The sequence below is a fragment of the Amia ocellicauda genome, chromosome 6 (genome assembly GCF_036373705.1).
Source record: "Amia ocellicauda isolate fAmiCal2 chromosome 6, fAmiCal2.hap1, whole genome shotgun sequence".
In the NCBI taxonomy this organism is placed as follows: Eukaryota; Metazoa; Chordata; class Actinopteri; order Amiiformes; family Amiidae; genus Amia; species Amia ocellicauda.
This window is the reverse complement of record NC_089855.1, coordinates 17,475,901-17,499,814: the sequence shown is the minus strand read 5'-3', so window position 1 is coordinate 17,499,814 and position 23,914 is coordinate 17,475,901. Positions and strand designations below refer to the sequence as shown.

At 38.8% G+C, this 23,914-nt stretch overlaps 1 protein-coding gene across 7 annotated transcripts in view; it reads left to right on the top strand.

Annotated features, from left to right (window-relative positions):
- Positions 1-23,914, top strand: part of lrch1 (leucine-rich repeats and calponin homology (CH) domain containing 1) — a 72,445-nt gene that overhangs the window by 33,600 nt on the left and 14,931 nt on the right. For 2 of the 7 annotated variants that reach the window (XM_066706408.1, XM_066706406.1), the window contains exons 3-17: positions 601-727; positions 2,294-2,399; positions 5,790-5,926; positions 6,232-6,362; positions 8,481-8,568; positions 11,918-12,023; positions 14,578-14,693; positions 15,487-15,554; positions 15,791-15,877; positions 17,972-18,052; positions 18,144-18,180; positions 18,936-19,052; positions 19,720-19,776; positions 20,963-21,032; positions 22,634-22,747. In XM_066706408.1, coding sequence (XP_066562505.1) covers positions 601-727; positions 2,294-2,399; positions 5,790-5,926; positions 6,232-6,362; positions 8,481-8,568; positions 11,918-12,023; positions 14,578-14,693; positions 15,487-15,554; positions 15,791-15,877; positions 17,972-18,052; positions 18,144-18,180; positions 18,936-19,052; positions 19,720-19,776; positions 20,963-21,032; positions 22,634-22,747 — 1,442 coding nt within the window. The remainder of the gene's footprint in view (positions 1-600; positions 728-2,293; positions 2,400-5,789; positions 5,927-6,231; positions 6,363-8,480; positions 8,569-11,917; positions 12,024-14,577; positions 14,694-15,486; positions 15,555-15,790; positions 15,878-17,971; positions 18,053-18,143; positions 18,181-18,935; positions 19,053-19,719; positions 19,777-20,962; positions 21,033-22,633; positions 22,748-23,914) is intronic. The other 5 variants (XM_066706412.1, XM_066706409.1, XM_066706407.1 and 2 more) reach the window with 4 other exon arrangements.

Here is a 23,914-nt window from a genome sequence, read left to right as displayed (position 1 = left end):
ATTTTTTTTGTTTTTGTGTTCTTATCAGAATATTTAATTCATAGAAATCTTCAGTTTGATGCTGTTTTAGATGTTATTGTTGCTTTGATAGGTCTAAGGACTATTTGTATACCAGGCCATCATGTCTGTGGATACTAATATAGTATAGTAGATCTATATATACTGATATAGATACTAATATATACGCAATAATTCCAGATACCTCAAATATGGTATTTGACTTTTGGACCACATCAGTAGGTTTTAGTAATAACAAAGAAGAAATCTTAAGAAGTCTGCTTTCCCAGTGCACCAATATTTTTAATCAATCTAATTTTCCCCAACATTCAGAGATGTTTCCTGGCTTAATTTTTTAGTAATGTCAGTAGACATTTAGTTATGTTATAAGAAACCGCATCAGTCTGGAGTCAGAAAATCAGACTTAAAAAAATATATATATTTATTATTATTATTATTATTATTATTATTATTATTATTATTATTATTATTATTATTATAGAGCAAACATATAAATCCACTCCTGTCTTTTGTATTTTACTTCATTTACAGTACTATGAAGTTCCAAAGTGTTTATTTTTTCTCTCTGGGTTTTTCCTTCAGTCGAAATCAGCTCTCTGGCCTGCCAACCTGCCTGTGTGGTCTTCCACTCAGAGTTCTCATAGCAAGTAACAATAAGCTGGGGTCCCTGCCTGAAGAAATTGGCAAGCTAAAGAACCTAATGGAATTGGTATGTATGTTTTAGTTTTTTTTTAGTTTTAATTTTGGTCAGGGTCTTCTGTTTGTAACAGTAACTTGCTCTGTCAGACTCGGCACTTGGTTTCCTGTTAAACTTCTTCAGCCACCTTCAGCAACCATACTATTTCACTGAAGTATAAAATGAATGTAACTAATACTAAGTAGTGCCTCAGCAACAGGACGTTGAGTATGGAGTTAAGAGGGAGGGGGTGTCTCCTTTTTTTAAAATGTTCTATTTCTAGAACTGGAACAAAAATAAAGACCTCTTATTGCTGAGATTTACTATGCGGAGATTAAGTGTGGTCTCTGTTCAGCATGGAGTGGAAAGACTTAATTGCAGCTGAGTAAATATGTGTATTGTAGAGCTGGTCAATTACTTGAATCGTGCGTATGTACGGATTAGTAAAAGCCAAAACACAACATCAAGAGTTGTGTGAATTTACTGAAGAAATTCTCGTGCCTTCCAATTCCGTAAAACCATTATTTTTCTCCTTCAGTTTACGATCCTTTTCAAACGTGATATTTGATTCCTCTCACAGTTCTCCTGTGGTGGTATACTAACATTGTAATTATTATTTTGTCTGTCCGTTAGTTTTTTTATAGAATTATTAAAATGTTCTGAGTTTGATTACAATGTACAAATCAAGACTACTGAAAAACCTGCATCTAAACCAGTGGTTCCCGAACCGGTCCTGGGGGACCCCCTACCCTGCTGGTTTTTGTTCCAACCGAGCTCTCAATTACTTAATTGAACCTTAACTGAAGTAACAATCTGCTTAGATTTTACTTTTTAAATTGTGTAAGAAAATAGTTGTTTCTTCAATATGTTTTTTAATATAATTCTATATTTAACTTAAAACCCCTACTGTTAAAAATAATTAAAAGTCTCTGATTTAGGAAATTATTAGTTCAATTAAGGGTTCAATTAAGTAATTGAGAGCTCGGTTGGAACAAAAACCAGCAGGGTAGGGGGTCCCCCAGGACCGGTTTGGGAACCACTGATCTAAACTACCAAAACCCCCAGTTCTCTATTTATTCTGGAGAGGAACAAATGCAAGCTGTAACATATGTCTTATAATTCCCTTACATTAGTTGGCTGGTGTTTGTAATGTAGAGCTCCCCCCACTATAAGTATATTCCTTACTTGTTCTGATCCATCCAAATCGTAGCCTGCTTCGGGGTGAAACGACTCCATAAAGGCCGTGTTTTGAGTTAGTATTTTAGGTTCACAGAAGTAAGTCATTGTACTCATTATTTGCATTGTTTTCCGAGAGGCCGTGACAGTTATGAGAATATAAAAAGCAGCCCGCTGAATTTGCACTAATTTCCCCTTTGTGGAACTAAGATTGGAAAAGTTTTGATCGAAATGCCAGTGTTGGGTTTTACCCTTTATGGCTACAGTCTTAAAACTCCTATTCAGATACACACAGGGCAGCCATAGTGGTCTGTGGCCGACTGAGTTACTAAGTGACTTTTGGTTATACACTTGCAAATCCTCAAAAGACAGCACAGCGCAGGTAATTCAGGCTGTAATGTCAGGCGTGTGTTTTGATTCCAGGATGTCAGCTGCAATGAGATCACAACCCTGCCGCAGAACATCGGGAAGCTGAAGGCCCTGCGAGAGCTCAACATCAGGAGGAATTACCTCAGTGCATTACCAGAGGGTAACGTTCATATTGTCATTGTCATTGTCATTGTTATTATTATTAAACAGAAGTAGTAGCAGTAGGCTTATATTGACAGGTATGGTTCAAAGACTGATGTGAACCTGGGTACCCTCACACCTGCCTCTTAATCAGTCCCGCAGCACACGTATTGTGTACGCTCACAGTAAAGTAGGGAAATGGTAACACGGAGTCTGTTACAGTATGAACAGGCTTGTCTTTCTGTCTGGGATGGCTATATCCTCAGTGACTTGACTTGTCCTTCAACACTTGAATGCGTTTGCTCTTGAATTAGATTTTCAAGCCGTTTTCACATTTAAGGACACTTCCCACTTTGCTTTTATGGTCGTATGCATGCTGTCTCTGCTTTCGGTGACATTGTATGTACTTGGCCCACTTTTTATAAAGACCGTAGGAGATGCTGTAAAATGCACAGGATGCTCAGTGGAGGTCTTCAGACACCTTATCAAGACTAGTGCAGTGTCAGGACCCACACCATAAGTGAACGTTAGTTTCCTACATCCCCTAATTTCTCCCTTGACCTCTGGGAGTATTGTATTTGTTCTCCTGCTAACAATCCAAATCTATACATGGTTCATAATCCTTTATTTGGCAAGACTCAAAAAAAACAATATTCATTTTGGTGTGTTTACAGGAAGCAAGAGTTAGGAAAGTAATAACCATGTATTTTTTCCAGTAGCAAAAGAAAAGTAATTATGTGTAATTATGTCAGGATGTGTGTTCACAGCAAGCTGGTGCTAGAGATAAATGCTTTAAGTCCCTCTCACCAGTCCTATGTATTTGTCTTACCTTACACAAAGGGAGTTCATAAGGAGTCCTATACAGTGCATGAGAAACCAGTTGTTAAGTAGTTGTATTCTACATACTGCTGAAGGTGTATAGTTTGATTGTTTCATTTTTTTACAGTATATGGAAGATTGACCTAAAAATGTAGATGTGTGAAAAAATAAACAAAAAATAAAAGATAGAACCATGCTCTGGGGCTTGTTTTAAAAATATCAAAAGTAGATCTTCAGGTCTTTTTCAAGATGGATATCACCAGGAGATTGTGAGCTTCACTTTAATTATAAAACGTTCTCTGTGAGACTTTTTATTAATTGTTTTCCCTCAAGAAACAAGTCACTTGATATTATGTGGGGACATTCTTTCACAACATGCTTGGGGGCGCGGGGCAATGGGATTCTTAAATGCCAACTGAGGTGGGAGGTAGGTGAGGACATTTGGGAGCTCCCCATTTCCATAAAGTCTCCTTATTTTTCACTTAGCTATTTAGGGCCCCAGGTGACCTTGGAGAGGGAGGGATGCCCCTCTTGGTAGGCCCCAAATAACCCCCCAGGGCAGATCCCCATTCTTTAACAGTAGTTTTCTAGATGCAGATAGATTAGAGTATAAAGCCTCTGACAAGACCAGTGGTTCCCAACCTCTTTTTTTTGTCATGCACTGCTATGCTCTGCAGATATATTAAGGTTTAAGGTTTGAACATTATAAAGGACAACTGAATGCATACCATTTCTTCATTATTAAGTTAGTCTTCCATATAAAACTAGTTCTAATATGTGGTGGTCCACAAAATATTTTGAGGTTGACGTGGGGCACATTCTAAGATTGGGAACCACAGGTCTAGACCAAATGACAGCTCTCCAATTTTCTAAAGGGAATTTGTTATCCCAAGAATAGTATTCATTGCCTCAAAACAAAATGTCTATTCTTATGAAAGCTGCTTGACAAAACCCCAAGGGAGAATATTGTTTAATAAAATAAAATACAAATGAAATAAAAAAATCAGATTTAAGTATCTGCTGAACTATTTCATTTCTAGAATCACTTTCATCTTCATCTGTCTCCTAACCTCCCACACAGTCTTGCAATTCCAGTTTGTAAAGTTAACGTTTTAATATTTTTTTTTTTTTACTTTTGAGCCAACACTGAAGTTTGGCAGCTCTGTGTTACAAAGCTCTCACGTTAAAGAGAAAATGATAAGAGTCATCTGTTGTATACAGAGTCTTGGCGCACAATTGGTACAGAATTATGCAGCTGTGGTGAAAGTAGTTATGCGACTGATGTATTTAAAGAGATTATCTGATTTAAAGTCCATTATTAGTTAATGGCATTCAAAAAATACATAGAACTTTGCAACCTATTTTTATTGTTGTTGGAAAGAAACATGAAGTAGGAGTGAAACCTTGTTGAATATACTAAGATGCAGTACAGACTGAAAGCCTGTTATAATGTTTGTAATCCAGTGAAAGAGTTGCGGATGTAAGTGCATAAGTGCCAGCTGCTATAGAAATAATATTGACATTGAATATATGCCAAAGTGAGGTGAATCCATTCTTCTCAGTGGGCTTGTGATGAGGGAGGGCACAGATTTGACTCTTGTGAAGATGCTCTTTGATAATTATCCTGTGCTTATGGTACAGATTCCTAAATCTAAACTTTTGGGAAGTCTCTGCTGTAGATGGTGCTGTATTTCCCAAAAGCACAGGCTTCAGTGGCACATTTTTCTCCGGGTGTGTCTCTGGGCCCCACAGCTAAGGCAGTCAGCTGTTTGCAAGGAAGCCATTGTTGGGGGTGTTGGTACCACAGCTCTATAATTTAAACCAAATGGCCTCGACTGCTTCTTGCTTTGTCAGCCTTTCAGCACTCCTATCACAATTATAGATCACTGTAGTGAATGGGAAATCCATGCAGAAAGGCCATGGCCCTGCATTGGAGAACGGCCAAAGCTGGTACTTGGGGACACAGCCAAGAAGAGCCTGAAGGTCCTGGATTGTTGTTGTTGTTTATAGGCCCTATAATTCATTCCCTTCAAAGTGCCGAGTTTCTGTGATGAGGGGAATTTGCAAACTTCTACAACATTTTTACTATGTGGGGAGGGCTGAGGGGGTGGATTTTGGCTGTGGATGAAGCCCACATGCAGGCAGTGAGGTTGCATGTAACCCAAGGCAGCTGTGAGCCTTAGTGGGCTCAACTTTTTCAACAACTGTGTTTTACTCTCACACACGACCTTTCCATCCAAATGCTGTTTTTAAGACAATACATTTATAGCCTTTCACCATAATCCCATCTCCTCGGCATCAACGCTGTCTTCTTTAAAGTCTTAATATGGAGAAGGCCTCTTGCCGTACCTTCAGCATAGTTTGAGTTTGAGCATAATAGTTATTGTGTGCTGTTTTGTTAAGATAAATAAATAAATAAAGATGGAGTGATGATAAAACAAATATTGAAATGGCAAAATTACCCACTGCATAAACATGTGCTATCTTACAGTTATAATTAGAATTGACCTGCGTGTTTATTTTTAGTTTGTTGTTGTAGAATGAATCTTCAAAAAGTCTTCAAATTCTTTGGTTTCTATTCCTCCTTTAGATCTTGCGGACCTTCCCTTGGTGAAGTTGGACTTTTCCTGCAACAAAGTGTCTGTGATCCCAATCTGCTATAGGAAGATGACACAGCTTCAGACATTACAACTGGAGAACAATCCTTTACAGAGCCCACCTGCACAGGTAACACTGAGGGTAGTAGACTTCAGCCTAACATTGTATAAGATAGATATAACATCACATTAATTGATATAGCATAGCTAACCAATTTAATATATTGTTTTAGTGTAACACACACAGAATAGGTTGTAGGCTTTACAGTTCGATCCAGTTGTTATAGCACAAAAAGAAGCATGCAGGCCTAAGTGGTTTTAAACTAATGAAATTTAAACGTCTTCACTACCATCAACAAAATAAATTGAGTGTCATTTTCCTTCAAGTGAATCTCCTCCATTTTCAGACACAATTGGTCTTTTGATTGTTTGTAGATCTGTTTAAAAGGGAAGGTGCATATTTTCAAGTACCTGAACATTGAGTCATGCCGGATGGAGAAGACAGGGGACCAACTGTTCCTGCCAGCAATGGAGCGGCTCAGTTTGTCCCAGCCTGCAGCAGGCAGGTGAGTCGCTGTACCTTGTACTTTCACAGCCGGACTCTCCGACCATCCTGCCCTGCAGCACGAGTTGTGGGTTTGTTTCTGAGGAAGGGGAGCCGGAGACATATTTTTTTTCTGTTGCAGAACTAAAAGGAAAGAAAAAGTATACATTATTATCAGTGCATTGGGTATTACAGTAATTTCATCAACTGAGTTCTGGTTAAGAAGAAAAACAGGGCTCTTTGGTAATTACCTCAGATAAACAAACTACGCAAAGAAGCCTTATTGTAAGGCTGGGGATGGGGGACGGGGGCCTGGGGACTATTATATACCAAGATACAACTTTTTCTAAATTGAAATTCTGTTTGAAAGAATGCTGCTGTGGCTTTGGTAGCTCCAAATTATCCTGTTAAACCCTCACAGGGTAGAAAAGCATTTTAACCCCAACCTCATATTAGCTTCACTGCCACCAAGAGTGCTCCCCATAGCCTGCTCAAAAATGGCAGTGGTATTTATAGTGATACTGCCAGTCAGTGCAAACAGTATAGCTTTGTTAAGTGCATATTAAAACCACAACCACAAGGGATTTTGAGAGCAGTTCTAGCTGACCACCAAGGTTTATAATTCTTCATTACAAGTGTTTTATTTGACACAGACAACTATAGTCAGACTGACATAATTATATTGAGGAGTAGAGATATATAGCTTATAAAATAGGATAGTTTCATCTGCACAAGCACAATTCTGGTTAGAGATGTGCACACGAAACAGACTGGGCCCTTAGGCGGGGGGGGATCACTTTGTCCTATGAACTAAACCTGTGCAAGTACTGGCATTGACACATTCAGACTGGGCAGCTGCTGAGAAGCACAAAGCGACTGGTGTCTGGATATATTTACCAGTAGACACGGTAAACAAGTGTGAATAATTTCCAGACTTTAGGGAAATTGTGAGCCGGGCCTTAGAGTCAACTTGGATCTGTGAAATAATTGCCAGCGAGTTGGTGGTTGTTTTCAGTACGCAGGCTGTGAAGAAACAAAAGCAGGATGTTGAGCCCCATTACAAAAACTGCTGCAACGACACCACACAGTTTAGGTCTAGTTTTTTGTTGTTGTTCTTTTTGCATTTATATTTGTAATTTCAAGAGTAGTACTTCTTATAAGCTGAAGTACTGCAGCGTGACTTTACAGTCTCACAGAAACAGCTGGTGTATAGGGGTATAAGTCACTGATTTTCAAAAGCTGAAACTTTTTCTGTGGGAGGATGTAAAAGCTGTTAGGTGCTTATAAATAAACATGCAGTGCTTACTTGGACTTCAAAAAGTCTGTTTGTAGAAATGGAGCACTTTTACTGAGCAGCAGCTATTTTTAATCTTAACGTCACCCATCACTGCTCTGCCACAATTTTTTTAGACTTTCTATGCGCTTATTAGTCTATTCAAATACATAATTTAAATCTAGCTGTTTCACCATTACGTTTATGTGATCTACATTTTTCAAATGAAGTCAGCTTAGGCCTTCACATTCTTTGACCACTTCATTTTATTTCTGTGTTGGTCTGCTGGAGTTTTATTAGCTTTGCTGTGGCACTAGGTATTTTCCAGTACAGTAGTTTGACACCTTGTAGAAACCAGAAGCCACAGTGAAGCAAGGAGCCCCTGAGGACACTCCTGACTCCCTCTGAGCAGCCGAATGTGAAGGCTGTATAGTTGTCCCTTCACCTATCCTGTTGGCAGCCAGGTTGGAAGTTGACTTTCATAAGTAGCATTTGTCAAGGACTCTCTTAACAGTACCTGCTGTGTCTCAATTGAATATTTTATTTACACTCTTTGTGACTGTCAAGGTCCCCCCACCCTTTGAATCTTAAGTACAAAATATAGCATGCCTTCATCAGTTCAGCGAATATTTTAGCTCACCTCTCTGGAGACGGAGCACAGTAAATCAGCTCCGAGGAATGAGCACAGCAGGCAGGAGACGAGCATGAGAATCTGATTCTGCATTCAGAGGGAACCGTTTCTGCTCTCACTTTGTGATCGACAGAGCTCATTTTCGCCTCCGTCTCCTGTCTCTCGGCTGGCTCTCTGTAATTCATTACCTGTCTTGACCTGTACAACTTTCCAATTTCCACGTCTCAACCCAATAGCATTGAAGATATCGACCAGAATAAGAAACAGGACACGGATTCGGGAGTCGGCAGTGACAATGGAGATAAGCGACTGTCTGCAACGGAGGTAGGCCTTTCTGAACTTACTTTCCTCTCTGTGTACTGCATATGAGCATTGGCCTACAGAGCTTATGTACTAATCTAGTGCTGTGTGTTGTGTAATGTTAATGATCTGAATGATAAAGCAATGCAGTTGGAACAGATTTCTATTATTTGTATAATAAAATTTAAAAATATTGAAAGAATCTGAAGTTAAAAAAACCCTACTCCACACTTACCCAATTATCACTCTCGAAACAACCATTCAGTTATAGATGGTAAACATTTGGCATCCCAGCTGATTTGCCTTATCTTTCTTAAACCTTACAATTCCATATTTATCTGTTAATAAGGGGGTGCCACTCGTATTTTACTCTTTCTTTAGTGGCCTTAGACAAACTGCCAGGAATTAAACTAGTCACCATAGCAGTGGTGTATGGGGAATATGATAATCAGCTGTGGCATCAGGGGAATTAACAGAGCAGTTGCTGTAGCCCTAAAACGCTGGCCTAATGCGTGCATTTCCAAAGTCAGACACAAGGAGTAAATTGGGCAGGGCAGAGAACTGATGGATAAAATATTATTTTCTGGAGGGCGTTTCCAGTAAACTGGAACCTTATAGGAACAAACTAATCTTTCATTACGCTCTCTGAAATACTCTCATTTCAGTAAAATGGTTTATTTTATAGGTTTTTGTGATTGATGGCCAACTCTGCAGTACTGGCTTTTTTTTTCCTTCTTTTTTTTATAAACAAAAACCTGATAGTCCTTTAACAGACAGGATGTATAGTGCAGTACTCCTACAGACCAAACCAGCAAAGTTTTTCTCTTTATTGTGGTGTAGGTGATACTCTGACTGCCCAGTACAACAGTTTTGTGTACTCTAAGGGTTCCCAAAAATGCATGCATGTAAGCCTAAGCTCATAAGCAGCTCATCTTACAAAGATCAAATAGATTGCTCAATTATCATTCTGATAATAATTATTTGTAATCTTTGAACTGTGTCAGGACTGAAAAAAAAACATTTTTCCTTTATCCCTCCTCTTTTAAATCTTCTCCAGAAATACACTGTCAGTTGATGTCTTTCAGTGCAAGGAGATAAGAGGTGTATCTTAACTCACTGTATTAATCCTTACATGTTTGTCGAGGCTTGATGCTACTGATTGTTTTAACATGCATCAATCCATAATTGAGTTAAGAACTTTAAAGATGGCTGATCAAATTTTAAATGCAAAGCTTTTGCTTTGAAGTCTAAGCCAAACCTGTTTTATGGTATTCAGTTTGGTTTTGCTTCAGCAGATTTGCTATTTGCTGATTATGCCATCTTATTGGAATGTGCAGGTGCCAAAGAAGTTAAGATTGCAAGCAGGTTTATTTTGGGGCAGAAACCAATTTGGATCGAGATGATGTGAAAGCAGGGTTCGATGTACGTGGTGGATTGAGGGGGCTGAACCCCCCCAATTAAGACTTGGACCCCCCCGAAAGAGGGAAAAATAGAAGGACGGGGTGGTTGATAAATGAATATATCGTAATGTAAAATGCAGTCTGTTTCTCGGAAAAAGCGGTCACAACCCCCCCCATCCCCACTCTCACATTCTGCTGACTCCCCCAGTTGTCATTGTATAATTCGCACTTTTTGTGAAAGGAAAGGGACATGAAACAAACTAGGCATATTAAATTCCTTAAAAACAAATGCCATATACATTTCTTTAACTTCCTTTGCCAATTGTTGGGTAACGGGTCTTATCGATATGATAATGTAGCCTTCAACTGTCAATTGATTATACATAAGAAACATAAGAAAGTTTGCAAATGAGAGGAGGCCATTCAACCCATCGTGCTCGTTTGGTGTCCATTAATAACTAAGTGATCCAAGGATACTATCCAGTCTATTTTTAAATGTCCCAAATTTTCAGCTTCAACCACATCACTGGGGAGTTTGTTCAGATTGTGACGACTCTCTGTGTAAAGAAGTGTCTCCTGTTTTCTGTCTTGAATGCCTTGAAGCCCAATTTCCATTTGTGTCCCGGGTGCGTGTGTCCCTGCTGATATGGAAAAGCTCCTCTGGTTTGATGTGGTCGATGCTCTTCATGATTTTGAAGACTTGAATCAAGTTCCCACGTAGTTCAGTTCCCTCAGTCTCTCAGTTGGACATTCCCTTCAGACCTGGAATAAGTCTGGTTGCTCTCCTCTGAACTCTGATGTTGACTTGGATATCAGCAAACAAAAACTGTCTCCAAATGACAAGCAAGCTCAGATCACAGTAAAACATCTGAAGAAAATTAGTGATAAACGCATCTATCTGACAATGTTGGATAAAACTGAAACTATACATGGTATTTATAAAACTATTTCAAATCCTACATCATGTTTTGGCTATGATTTGTATTGCAATACGTTTAATATACATATTAAATAAGTTACACTTTCAAGGGCATTTTTAAATACATTTTTTTAAAAACAAATACAGCTGTGCTGCCTGCGCTATAACCTGCCCCTATGTGATTGGCAGTATTGAGCACTGAGCAGGACTTGAGACCTGAGAGAACCTGGCACATGTAAAATGCAAAAATAAGCTAGACCAGCATTTAACACCATCATAGTATTTGTTCTACTGTATAGAACATGCACATTTTTCTATTTGTGTGTGAAATTGCTCATAAACCTTGGTCTTTGTTCTAATGTATAGAACATGCGTATTTTTATATTTTTCCTTTATTCTACCTTATTCTAATGTATTTCATTTATTTTTACAATGTTTGATTCGTGGTTGTTATTTATGATGAAAATGAATGTTAAGTTTATTATGTAAAAATCCTGCCTTCAGTGCATATCTGACACAATTTCTCTCTGACTGGGAGAGATTTGATGGATCAGTGATAGAAAATGTCTGTTTTGCATGCTACCAAAAAAGTAAATATCAGCAGATATACCGGTAATAAGGAAATTTAGCTTCCCAATTATCGGTATCGGACCCAAAAAACCTGTATCGATCGGCCCCCAGTCCTTACCTCAACTCTCAGTCACAGTGCTCACTGTTTTTAAAATAGAGGGCGTTTCTCGTATAGATGTCTCGACTCTCTAACTACAGTAAAGAATTATATCTGCTCCAGTGTGAACATTATACACTCTAATGGAAGTGAAAAGGTTTGCAGCCCCTTTTCAGCAGGTGCTTTGTAGCTCTATATTCTCCTGATGACTGACTTGTAAATATGTATAATCCCAAGGGCTCATGGTCTCTTGAATTGATGAAAAATGTTTTGATACGCCATCATTTTGAAGGCTTGTGTTCCTGTGCTTTATTTAATTATTTTCTCAAATAGGCAATTTCACGCACGGATGGACACTAACGCGTTCAATGCCATGTCTTTTTTCAGCCGTCGGATGAAGACAGCCTGAGTCTGAACGCACCGATGTCACACATAACAGAGGAGGAAGGACTGGGTAAAGATGACTCCAGCGAGCACATCAACACACTGAAAGGTAAGGCAGGCTACAGAGGGTAGATCAATGTATTTATCTCACTCTCCAGCGTGTAACCTGCTGTGTTGGTGGCAGCCAGTATTACACGATAGGGCAAAATTAGAAAAGTGTATAAAATTGAATGTTATGTAAAAAAAGTGTATGGGACAGTGGGAGATTCTTGTGCAGTAGAGTGCAGAGTTTTGGAGACTATGGCAAGCCGTTGTGACATTTAATCCATAATTGCTGATATCAAAAATACAATTGCTGATGTCAGCAATTCATGGTATGCCGTTTAATCCTTAATCGGATGTTAATTAGTATGTATATTTGATATCAGAAATACAATTCTTTATATCAAAAATACAATTGCTGATATCAAGAATTAACTGCCAATTGTTGTATTTTTGATATTAGATATTGGATTTATGATATCAAAAATGCATACTAATTAGCATCAGTTTCGGCTGCTTTCCGTGTTATAGTTACTCCTCTTCTTCAGGAAAAGTCCCCAGTAGATGTAAGTAACTCAGCTCTCCGACTGGCATCCTCTCATTGTTAATGTCTGACATTGCCCTGTTCACTGCTGAACAACCTCAGCGGTATTGCCATTCTCTACTGGCATTTTTCCTGTTTATTTGTGTGTTTCTCCTTGATAGTTTGTACCATATGCATTTATCTTATATCAAATGAAAGAACAAGTTGTGGCCTTTCGTATTATAAGCTGACAGAGTACAAACCAAAACGCGAGCATATACAAATTAGTCCTGTACACTATGAGAAATGACTGATTTCGCAAGACTGTAGCTCAAGCTAGGGAGACCCTACATATGCGAGTCAGACATCATCTGAAAGTTCCTGGTCTCTAGTTTCTATATATTATTTTATTATTTATATTTTGATAAACATATTTGATACATTTATTTATAATGATCTGAAAATAATGGGGCGGACTGTAAAGCGTTAAGTTACATGTCAATGGATGCTAATTAGTACACATTTTTGATATAAAAATTAGAACCGGATGCTAATTAGTATGCATTTTTTATATCAAAAATAGGAACCGGATGCTAATTTAGTATGCATTTTTGATATCAAGAATTCAATTTCTGATATCCAAAATACAGTTGTTGATATCAAAAATACCAGATCATTCTTGATATAAGCAATTTAATTCTTGATATCAGCAATTATGGATTAAATGTCACAACGGCTTGTCATAGGAGACCCTGTAATTAATGCTGCATCACAGGAGAACTGATACAGGACAGATTGCTTTCTGTACTAATCTGCATCAAAAGACAGGGTATGATAAAGTAGAAAGGCCATTAACTACTTAAATGTTCAAAAATATATATAAAGAGACTGTTGTCTTTGTATTCTACTACAAAGAACCGTGGGTTCTTAAAGCTAGAATCTCCCTTTAACCAAATTAAGGAATTTCTGATCCAAGCTGTTTAAATCATTAAAAGCTGCCATTGAACTAATTTTCTGAGGGCAGTGGGGCAGCTAATACTCTATATGCACAGGAAAAGCAAACACAGAGAGCAGGGACCTTTAAATACAGATAATATGATGTCATCATTTAAATTTATTAGATTAAATTGAATAATTCAAAAATTATAGTGGATCATATTTATTTGTCATGTACAGTCAATCATCTGTGTTGAACAAAATGTTTAATTTCAAACAACAGTTAGTTTCCCAGGAATGTTAAATAGTAATTTCCTCTTTGCTGTGAGACAGTATTGCACCACTCAGCAGCTGCTTTGAAAGAGCAGGAATACGCAGCCAGCATATAAATAGAAAGACTGGTCTTCTGGTAGGTGTACAATAATGGCTGTAATCCCTTTGATCGGTGAACTACAATAAAGCTTAATATCCTTAATTTATCTTGTTACTTTACTTCTGTGTTTCTGAAGGGGATCTAACCTTATTGCTGAGCTATGCGACACAGTAGATAAAACTGCAGAGTGTACTACTGCATGGTAGTAAGGGATTAGGTCACAGAACATACATGTTTGAATTTGTGACGGGGAAAGGGCTAAACAAGACCATACTTGCAAACAAGTTACTTTTTTTTTTTTACAGATTTCATTTTTGTTCTTTTGTTTTTCCATTAATGTTTTGTGTGAATATAAATTCTCTTCCACTATTATACATATATAATGTGTTCATATATAGACAGTCTTGCTGTAATTGGTAACAGCTATGCTACTGTCATTGAAGAGCCCTGGGGACTCACTATTTGGCCCCCTTTTATTAGGGCAGTAATTTAATTATCTACAATGATGGCACAGCTCAGTATTACAGCATTTGTGTTCCTTAAAGTAGGTTCCTCTAAATGGGACAAGAAAGATATCACAGTTTTTAAAGTTTTTCTAGGCCATGAGTGACATTCTTTGAAAACGTCACAGCCCTGTTTGCCAGTTTTAACAACCTGATCTAGATAGTATGTTATAATTCCAAGGCATCTAAATGCACATAGCATTTATCACACACGACAAACTGTTGAAAACGACCATATGTTTACTTTTTTTTTTTCCCTTCATTTCTTTTTTTCTTTTTTGTACAGTTGATTGTGACCAGCACTTGGCAAAGGTGGCTGAAAACAATAACACTGAGGAGCTTCAGGACAAATTAGTGTACAGGGAGCCTGGGCTGAGCACTCAATTTGTCAGCTATATCAAGGCAAGTCTCCCACACCTTATGAGCTGCTGCAAGCTCACTTCAGTTCACACGATCATAATATTTATGGCTTATATAATTAATCAATTTCAACCACAATCAAGTTGACGAATTCTACAGCGTTAAACCTTTCTGAAGTAAGTGCTTGTAAACCTGGTGTACATATATCATAGCCACTGATGCTAAAATACAGAAGCACAGTTTTCCTATAGAGTACAAAGTATGATTGCACTTGGCAGAACTACTGCTGAGGTGAATTTGTTTCTTAAAACAAAATAGTGTACTGTTGTTTCTTCATCTCTTTTAAAGTAAGTATTGTGCTCTGCTTTTTACATCTGTTTGTAAGGGATAATGTAATTGATGAGGGTAAAACTGAGTTTTCCTCCACTTGATTCTGTTATTAGAAACGTTTCTGTGAGGAGGCTTGATGGCTTTAATTAAATAATTAAATAAGCCTTGCGGAGGCTTACCTCGGCTTCATGAAAGGTACAAGTTACAGCAAACCCTCCATTATGGCGAAAAGGAGGCCACTTAGCCCATTTCATAAAAGGGGAAGCATCTCAGATTTCCTTATTCCTGTAATCTACGTGCAGTAGTACAGTCTGGGGTCAGTCTGTGTATGTGCGGGGGCAAAGCTAAGGAGAGCTCTCTGTGGGCCCTGTGCAGTCTGTCAAAGCATGATAAGCTGCTGTAAAATCCCAGCCCGTCACATTCTCTCTCATTGTCGAATTAACAGAATTAAAGCTTGCCTTCAGCAGACCACCATTATAATGTGATGTCTTGAATCCTCTATCAGTGCAGAGCCACAGATTTTGATGAACCCCTCCGAATAGAAGAAGACACAAGCTGGAGCGCAGAACAAACGTGAGTGTCTCCTGTTGCATCCGTGAAAAAAGTGAATAATAATAAATTACTCCCATCTATAATTGTCAATTAATAATTCCAATATCTGTATGTTTTTGTGTTTTGTTTTTTATAAATTTACTTTTATTCATAATATGCAAAATACATTAAGGTTGTATAATTTGTGGTGCCCTAAAGTAATTAAAAGAAGTGTAGCTGTTTGCTTTCAAAAGCCATGTCTGATTTTCTTTTTATAGAACAAAGCCCACAGCCAGTCAGCAGATCCATATTGAAATGATCAACCAGCTAAGGGAGGCAGTGGAGTTATTACAGGACCCTAACAGGTTAGACCTTGACTTTGCACATCTTCACTGTAATAAAGGCAGGGTAATAATAGCTCCTCTCCTACAGTGAGGGAAAAAAGTATTTGATCCTCTGCTGATTTTGTACGTTTGCCCACTGACAAAGAAATGATCAGTCTATAATTTTAATGGTAGGTGTATTTTAACAGTGAGAGACAGAATAACAACAAAAAAATCCAGAAAAACGCATTTCAAAAAAGTTATAAATTGATTTGCATGTTAATGAGGGAAATAAGTATTTGATCCCCTATCAATCAGCAAGATTTCTGGCTCCCAGGTGTCTTTTATACAGGTAACGAGCTGAGACTCTCTTAAAGGGAGTGCTCCTAATCTCAGCTCGTTACCTGTATAAAAGACACCTGTCCACAGAAGCAATCAATCAATCAGATTCCAAACTCTCCACCATGGCCAAGACCAAAGAGCTGTCCAAGGATGTCAGGGACAAGATTGTAGACCTACACAAGGCTGGAATGGGCTACAAGACCATTGCCAAGCAGCTTGGTGAGAAGGTGACAACAGTTGGTGCGATGATTATTCGCGAATGGAAGAAACACAAAATAACTGTCAGTCTCCCTCGGTCTGTGGCTCCATGCAAGATCTCACCTCGTGGAGTTTCAATGATCATGAGAACGGTGAGGAATCAGCCCAGAACTACACGGGAGGATCTTGTTAATGATCTCAAGGCAGCTGGGACCATAGTCACCAAGAAAACAATTGGTAACACACTACGCCGTGAAGGACTGAAATCCTGCAGCGCCCGCAAGGTCCCCCTGCTCAAGAAAGCACATGTACAGGCCCGTCTGAAACTTGCCAGTGAACATCTGAATGATTCAGAGGAGAACTGGGTGAAAGTGTTGTGGTCAGATGAGACCAAAATCGAGCTCTTTGGCATCAACTCAACTCGCCGTGTTTGGAGGAGGAGGAATGACCCCAAGAACACCATCCCCACCGTCAAACATGGAGGTGGAAACATTATGCTTTGGGGGTGTTTTTCTGCTAAGGGGACAGGACAACTGCACTGCATCAAAGGGACGATGGACGGGGCCATGTACCATCAAATCTTGGGTGAGAACCTCCTTCCCTCAGCCAGGGCATTGAAAATGGGTCGTGGATGGTATTCCAGCATGACAATGACCCAAAACACACAGCCAAGGCAACAAAGGAGTGGCTCAAGAAGAAGCACATTAAGGTCCTGGAGTGGCCTAGCCAGTCTCCAGACCTTAATCCCATAGAAAATCTGTGGAGGGAGCTGAAGGTTCGAGTTGCCAAACGTCAGCCTCGAAACCTTAATGACTTGGAGAGGATCTGCAAAGAGGAGTGGGACAAAATCCCTCCTGAGATGTGTGCAAACCTGGTGGCCAACTACAAGAAACGTCTGACCTCTGTGATTGCCAGCAAGGGTTTTGCCACCAAGTACTAAGTCGAAGGGGTCAAATACTTATTTCCCTTTTTTGAAATGCATTTTTCTGGATTTTTTTTTTGTTATTCTGTCTCTCACTGTTTAAATACACCTACCATTAAAATTATAGACTGATCATGTGTTTGTCAGTGGGCAAACGTACAAAATCAGCAGGGGATCAAATACTTTTTTCCCTCACTGTAAGTTTCACAGGCGTGTTTCCTGCAGAGCTACGATGCATGCAGTTGGATTCAGTTGTGCTCTTGGGTTTCATTTCTCTAATGAAATAGCTTGCAATCTGTTTGTGGTCTGTGCTGCCCTGTAATACATGTTCTGACCATCATCCCATAAGTAATTTAGTCTATTGATTTAGGTATTCAGTTATTGCTGTAATATCGTTATTTGCTCTGCCCTATCCAGAAGTTTATGTCCAGTTCTGCAGATTTGATGCAGGTTCTATCTACTTCACTTTAATTCTCCCTTTTTATTACAAAGGAAAGAGAAATTTGGTTGCATTTCCCACTAATGCTGGATGTACTTAAACTAGCTTGATAATTATTTGAAATGAAAGAACTGTAGGACTCAGCAGGCTCAATTAGGAATAATTAAGAGGTCATTAAGCTGTCATGATTAATTCGTTTTTGGGGAATTGTTCACCCGAACTGTGCGTTTCACAGAGTACACATGAACACCCCAGACACTCCAGGAGTCCAGCTCTACCCCGTGGATATGGTCAGTTCAGACGAGTCCTCTCTCAAGTGAGTGCTTGTCCTGGTGCTGTAGTAATCAGCTACCGTGTTGGACTGAGAGATGACTGACTCTTCTGCTTTTGTGTTTGTCTGTCTACAGCGGTCAGGTCTGTGAGGATGATCTGGACACACCAAAGGTAAGATTTATTTCACACCTTTAGATTAGGCAATCATTTTTGAGAAACTTGTTCACTATGTTGTCATAATTTATGTGGAACAGGGGCTTTTAATGTATTGTTTTCAGCTTTTTTCTTCTCTTGTGTGTATTGTTAGACAATGACCATTTTAACAGTTATGTGTGTATTTCAGTCACTGAAGTCCTAATCCTTAAATCTGTGTCATGTTCTTCAATCTTCTAACAGCAGTTTGTACGATTGCTCCTTGACCCTTTATGTGAGGGCATTGAACTCAGTGTTGAGGTTAGACCTGGGGCTGGGTAGAGCTGGGGTTTGGTGTGGCAGAAATACTCTTAAAGCTTTAGGGATTAAGTATCCTATTTAAAATATCCCTTTTACTTCAGAGGCACTATTTTTAAATAGCATTCTGAGTTTGTGACACACTGAGTGATAAAGGCCGTGCAAATCACTTCACTGTTTCATAGCCTCTCTGAGAAGCGTGTAGTGATCTGTTTGTGCACGCCTTGAAGAACAAAGAAATAAAGAAAACCGTCATGTAAAAAATTATGTTGGATTCCTAGTGAATATTTTCGATTTTGCTACATTGTCTGCACAGTTCTTTGGCAGTCCAGGCGCTCTGTTGTTAGCTTTCCCTCCCCAGTGACCCTTCCTGATGCTTCCGCTAGTTACATGGGACAGCCTGTGTGTTTTGGTAGTAACTTAGCAAATGGGCGAGTTAAGAGTTCATAATGGCTGAGGTGCTTGATATGTTGTAGAGTGAAAGTACTGATGGAGAGCTTGAGTTCCAGAAGAAGAGGGGGTTGATTCTAGAGAAAGCCAGGCATGAGGCCCAGCTTGCATGCCAGCAGTTTGAAAGACAAATGTCAAACCAGGTAATGAACACACTTGAGGTAAAAACACCTTTTGCCACAGTTCTCCGCTCCGCAACGGATTGCAGCATCTCTTCATCTGTGTTGGTAACTGGTGCAATAGTGATGCTGCATTCTGTTAATGTGCCCACAGATCATTGGGAGTGGACCATGTTTCTGTCTCCATGTTCTGTGTTTGTTGTCAGTGTTCAGTGTAACACATTGGTTCACCCACTGCGGCCTAGTCTGCTCTGTAAAGGACAGTTAGAAAACAAAAGTACCCAAGACCCGGACAAATCTTGTAAATCTTGGAATGTAAACAAACAAGCCAAAATGACAAAACTGTTTCAATTTAATTGACCCAATGAAGACACCCACACAGTGGAACATCTTGACACAAATGATTAAATGTTTCCTGTAACTCTCAGGCAGTTGTGAAAATAAAAAATACAATTTAAAAAAAAGATAAAGAAATAAATAATAATAAAACAATAACAACTGATGAAGAACAAATGTGTTCTTTGTGTCAAGGCCAACAATAGACTGATCGGGATATAACATTCAACTATAAACAGATTTTTTCTTTCATTAAACATAACTCAGACTGTAGACAGGGCACTCGGCCAGCAGTGACCACACAGGGCTACAGAAAGAATGAGTGCAACCCTGACGAAAGTGTTTTTATCTGCAGAGAGACTCGAGTCTGCAGGGAGCACAGAGTGAGCTGTGGGGAGACTCTGTGGATAGGGTGAGTCCCATGTGCACATTCTTTTCTTATTTCTGTTTTTCTAGTGAACATAACATCTGTACATATAAAGTGCTCCACATTCAAATTACACTACCCGTCAAAAGTTTTAGAACACCCCCTTTTGTCCAGTTTTTATTGAATTTGAAGCAGTTCAAGTCCAGTGAATAACCTGAAATGGTACAAAGGTAAGCGGTAAACTGCCAGAGGTTAACAAAAAAAGTTTAGGACACCAAAAACTGAAAAATAAAGTAAATTTCAGAGATATATACTGTGTTACTACACCCTCTTAAACATTATTTGGCAGTGTTGCGCACAGCTCCTGTGCATAGAAGTTACACTGTATTCCTACAATGCGCACATCGGGGTAAACGCAGTCTGCTCCGGGGGGTCTCATTCAAACGGTCACAGATGGCCTGCAAATAGGATTGTTTTGTTCAGAACGACCTAACGGTTAATCCAGTATATATTATTTGATGTTCTATCAAACAGAGAAGTACCGATCCAATTATGTAAAATTGTTGTAAACAGAGTTTTCCTTGCTTCTACCAAAACGTGGATGGCCTTGTTTTGATCAGTAGTCTGGTTCCAGCATATGTCATAATTGTCACCAGAGGGGTTTGTTAGTTTAAGGGGTTAAATTAAGAATTCCATGATTTCTTTTTTATCTCCAATTGTTTATTTGTTCCATGCTTTAATTTCAGAGTACATTGAGACATTAAACTGCGTACATTTCAATAAAAACTGGAAAAATGTAGGTGTTCTAAAACATTTGACAAGTGTATACTTGAGTAAACAGACTGACCAGTACATTTTGTTTGGGCTGTGTTCAGAACATCATGTCTGTGGCACCTGAAATTAGAATGTAGGAAACCTTATATTGATTATGTTTAAATGTATTCAGTAGGTTTAAGTCATGTTGTGTGTTACTTTCAGTCCATTCTGGATATAATTTAAAAAATGCAGTGAATGGGCTGCGTTCTGTGTGTCGTTTGTCCTACAGGTCTATGCATTCTAGGCCTTGTGGAAGTCATGGACTAGAACTATTGGTTATGTTCTTCGTTAGTAGGGGGCAGCATAATAAATCAGATACCGTCTTGATTTGTTATTAAAAGATGTGAAGATGACTCAGCATAATGAGTGATTTTCCCTTTTTCCCTTTTAACTATCCATTTCTCTATTTCTCTAGGGGGAAGACAAAAGTCCTGCTTTATCTCCTTCATTAAACTCTCCTCCTTTTGGGTTAAAGCCCCGATCAGGTAAGAGAAATTCCCAGCTGTGGCCTGAGGTGGATTTAGTATTGCTGATACACTGGCCTGAGGCAACACTCACACTGTTACACTGGCCACAAAGACCTCTCCGCTTGTGGAAGCCATGTCATTTAGAGCTGAGATGATGTTCTCTTCTGTGCTCAGACATACAGAGTCCTGGGATCACTTGATTGATATGAAGAGTGCAATTGGACTTTTGTTGGTTTAAAGGAAGATAATATGGCATATTTAGATAAAGAAACGTGTGTCTGTGTACTATAAATCAACAATGTGCTCCTCTGGCATTCTTGGAATTCTTTTAGTAAAGAAGATGCAATAGAAATTGATTTAAGGTGCACCTTTGATGGAGTGGTATGTTGGTGATATGTAGGACTGATATGTTGCTGTATGATGTAACAGTGCATCTTGAAGGGAAAGAAAACGTGTCTTTTTGGAAATTACTCCTGCCAAGTACCTATACTCCCCATTCCTGAAAAATGACCATCAATCATGTCTGAAACAGGACAAGAGCATCTTGAACTTCATGATGAAGCATGTAGCAGGCGAAGAGATTCTGTTCTTTTCACAAAGAATCCATTATTAAGATGTTTCCAACCATATCACTGTGCATATAGATATACAAATCCTCTTTATCCCTGTTCTCGATTTGTTCTGTTTCTGAGCTTAATTTTGGCAAACAAACTTGCCCTCAGCTTTGAGATAATAAACCAGGGCTGTGTGCTGTGGGAAACATGCACAGACATGCTGATCAGACATTAACTGCGAAGCTTGGAGCTTCATTTACGCAAACTTATCTAAGCAGCAGCAGTTTGGATTCAGTAACTAAGATGCTAATGAACAAAACTGTACCCAGAATTCTTCAAACTGGAGCATTTTCCCTCAACTCAATGACATATCAAGCAAATGTCTTTAAAATTGTATATATATATATATATATAATATATATTATATCCAGGGTACACACTGTACCACACGAAGACTACACCCATAACTAAAACCGTGTGCCTGTTCTGTTTAAATTGGCAGCAGTCTTTCTTTTAGGTAGCTAGAGGCTAAAAGCTACTGTGAATAATTGGAATTCGTATGACATGATGTAAATTGAGTTTATTGGTCTTAACATGCACCTACATCCCAAATTACTGGCATGACTATTTGGAAGCACTGTCACTCCTCCGAACAATGTGAAGTCTTTGGGTACAGTTTCAAAGAGATGGCTGCAAACAAGTGCATCCCATTGCAGTAGTCTTAGCAGTAGTACCATTAGCTAGCATTTCAAAAGTAGCATTAACGGCTAGCTTTAACTGCATGTCATGAAATCGAAATGTAAAGTACTAACATTAAACTGTTGTTATCCTCCATGTTCCTCTGTGTTTGTTTTTGCATTTCTTTTGCATTGCATCTCTCCTCCCTGTCCCTCTCTGATCACTGCATGACTACTCACGCCAACCTCAATCACTCTCACCCCTTTTACCTGCTTGTATAAATGAACTGCTGCTGCTTTTTCTTTTTCTTTCTATTTTTTTTTTTTTTTTTTCTGGTTTCCCACTTTTTGGTAAATGGACCTGGCTTATCTACTCCCCCTCCTCCAGTCCAGTCCCTGCTGCCCTCCTTTCCCCTTCCCTCTTTCAGCACTGTCACACAGGGCCTGACAGGGGATAGAGACACCTTCACTCCCCCAGCTGAAGGAGGCATGCAAAGCAGTGGTAGGTTCTCTTACTGTCCTATCCAATCAGAAATCACTGAGCACAGGGCAGTAGTGCTCGATTCGACTGCAGAGTGAGAAGGAAAAACACTCACTTCCTACAGTCTACTGATGTGGTGTTTGTTTTTATATGTCTGTCTCACAGAACTCTAGTATTATGATACTTGTGGGTATTTTTTCCCCACCTTGTTGATCAGCTATAAGATGTTTCATAGAAAAAATTATGTGCTTATGGAAGAATGTTTTTAGGTGTTTTTTGTATGTGTGTTTGTATTTCTTTATGTGTAGTCTTTGATTGATTAGGTAGTCTGCTGCAGGAAAAAGTACTTTTTTTTTTTTTTTTTAAATCTCAGTACTATCTTAGCATCATTAGCTTTCCTTTTTCTTCTTTGTTTCTGAGGGGTACTGAAATGGGTGATTTCCTGAAATTGAACAGTTGGTCCCACTGTTGCTCTCTGGGTCATGGATGGAAAATGATGGCAATTTCATACTGCTTTAATCTCTTCTCCGGGGGGGGAACAACGCTTTCACTGTTACTCTTGGCTTTTGATGTATGCAGGACAGTGAATGGATGATTCACTTTGAAAAAGAGGAAAGTGGAAAATACTTTTGGGATCATCAACATAAACACCCTGATTTGAAACATTACCAACTGATAGCAGAAGAAATTAGTCTTTCAAAATTTGAAAGGCATGTTAATTGCTGTCAATAGCTGATCTGGCTGATGTGGAGAGTCTATACTCAGAGTCTACACATTATATTTCATATGCATTTTGCAGAGAAAAGGCTTCTGTCACCTTTTTGCTCTAAATAGTTGTGGCGAGTGCTGCTTCACACTGGATCACTGTGTATATTGTGGTTAATGCCCAGTGTGCATTAGGGTATTTACACTACAATGAGATTATACATTTGACTTTGAAGTCAATACTAAATAAACTGTACAATTATTATTTAAACATTTATATTATTCATAGTTATTTCATAGCATATCGTTTGTCCACACATAGTTATGCTCTGGAAAATTGTAGACATAGATAGACATGTATAATAAATATATTTTAATTACCCATCATCATCATAATCACAGTGGTAGTATTTATCATGATCAAATTAAACCAGATCCCATATGCAGATTTTAAGGCTCATTCTCCTTTGAAAGGCGATGTAA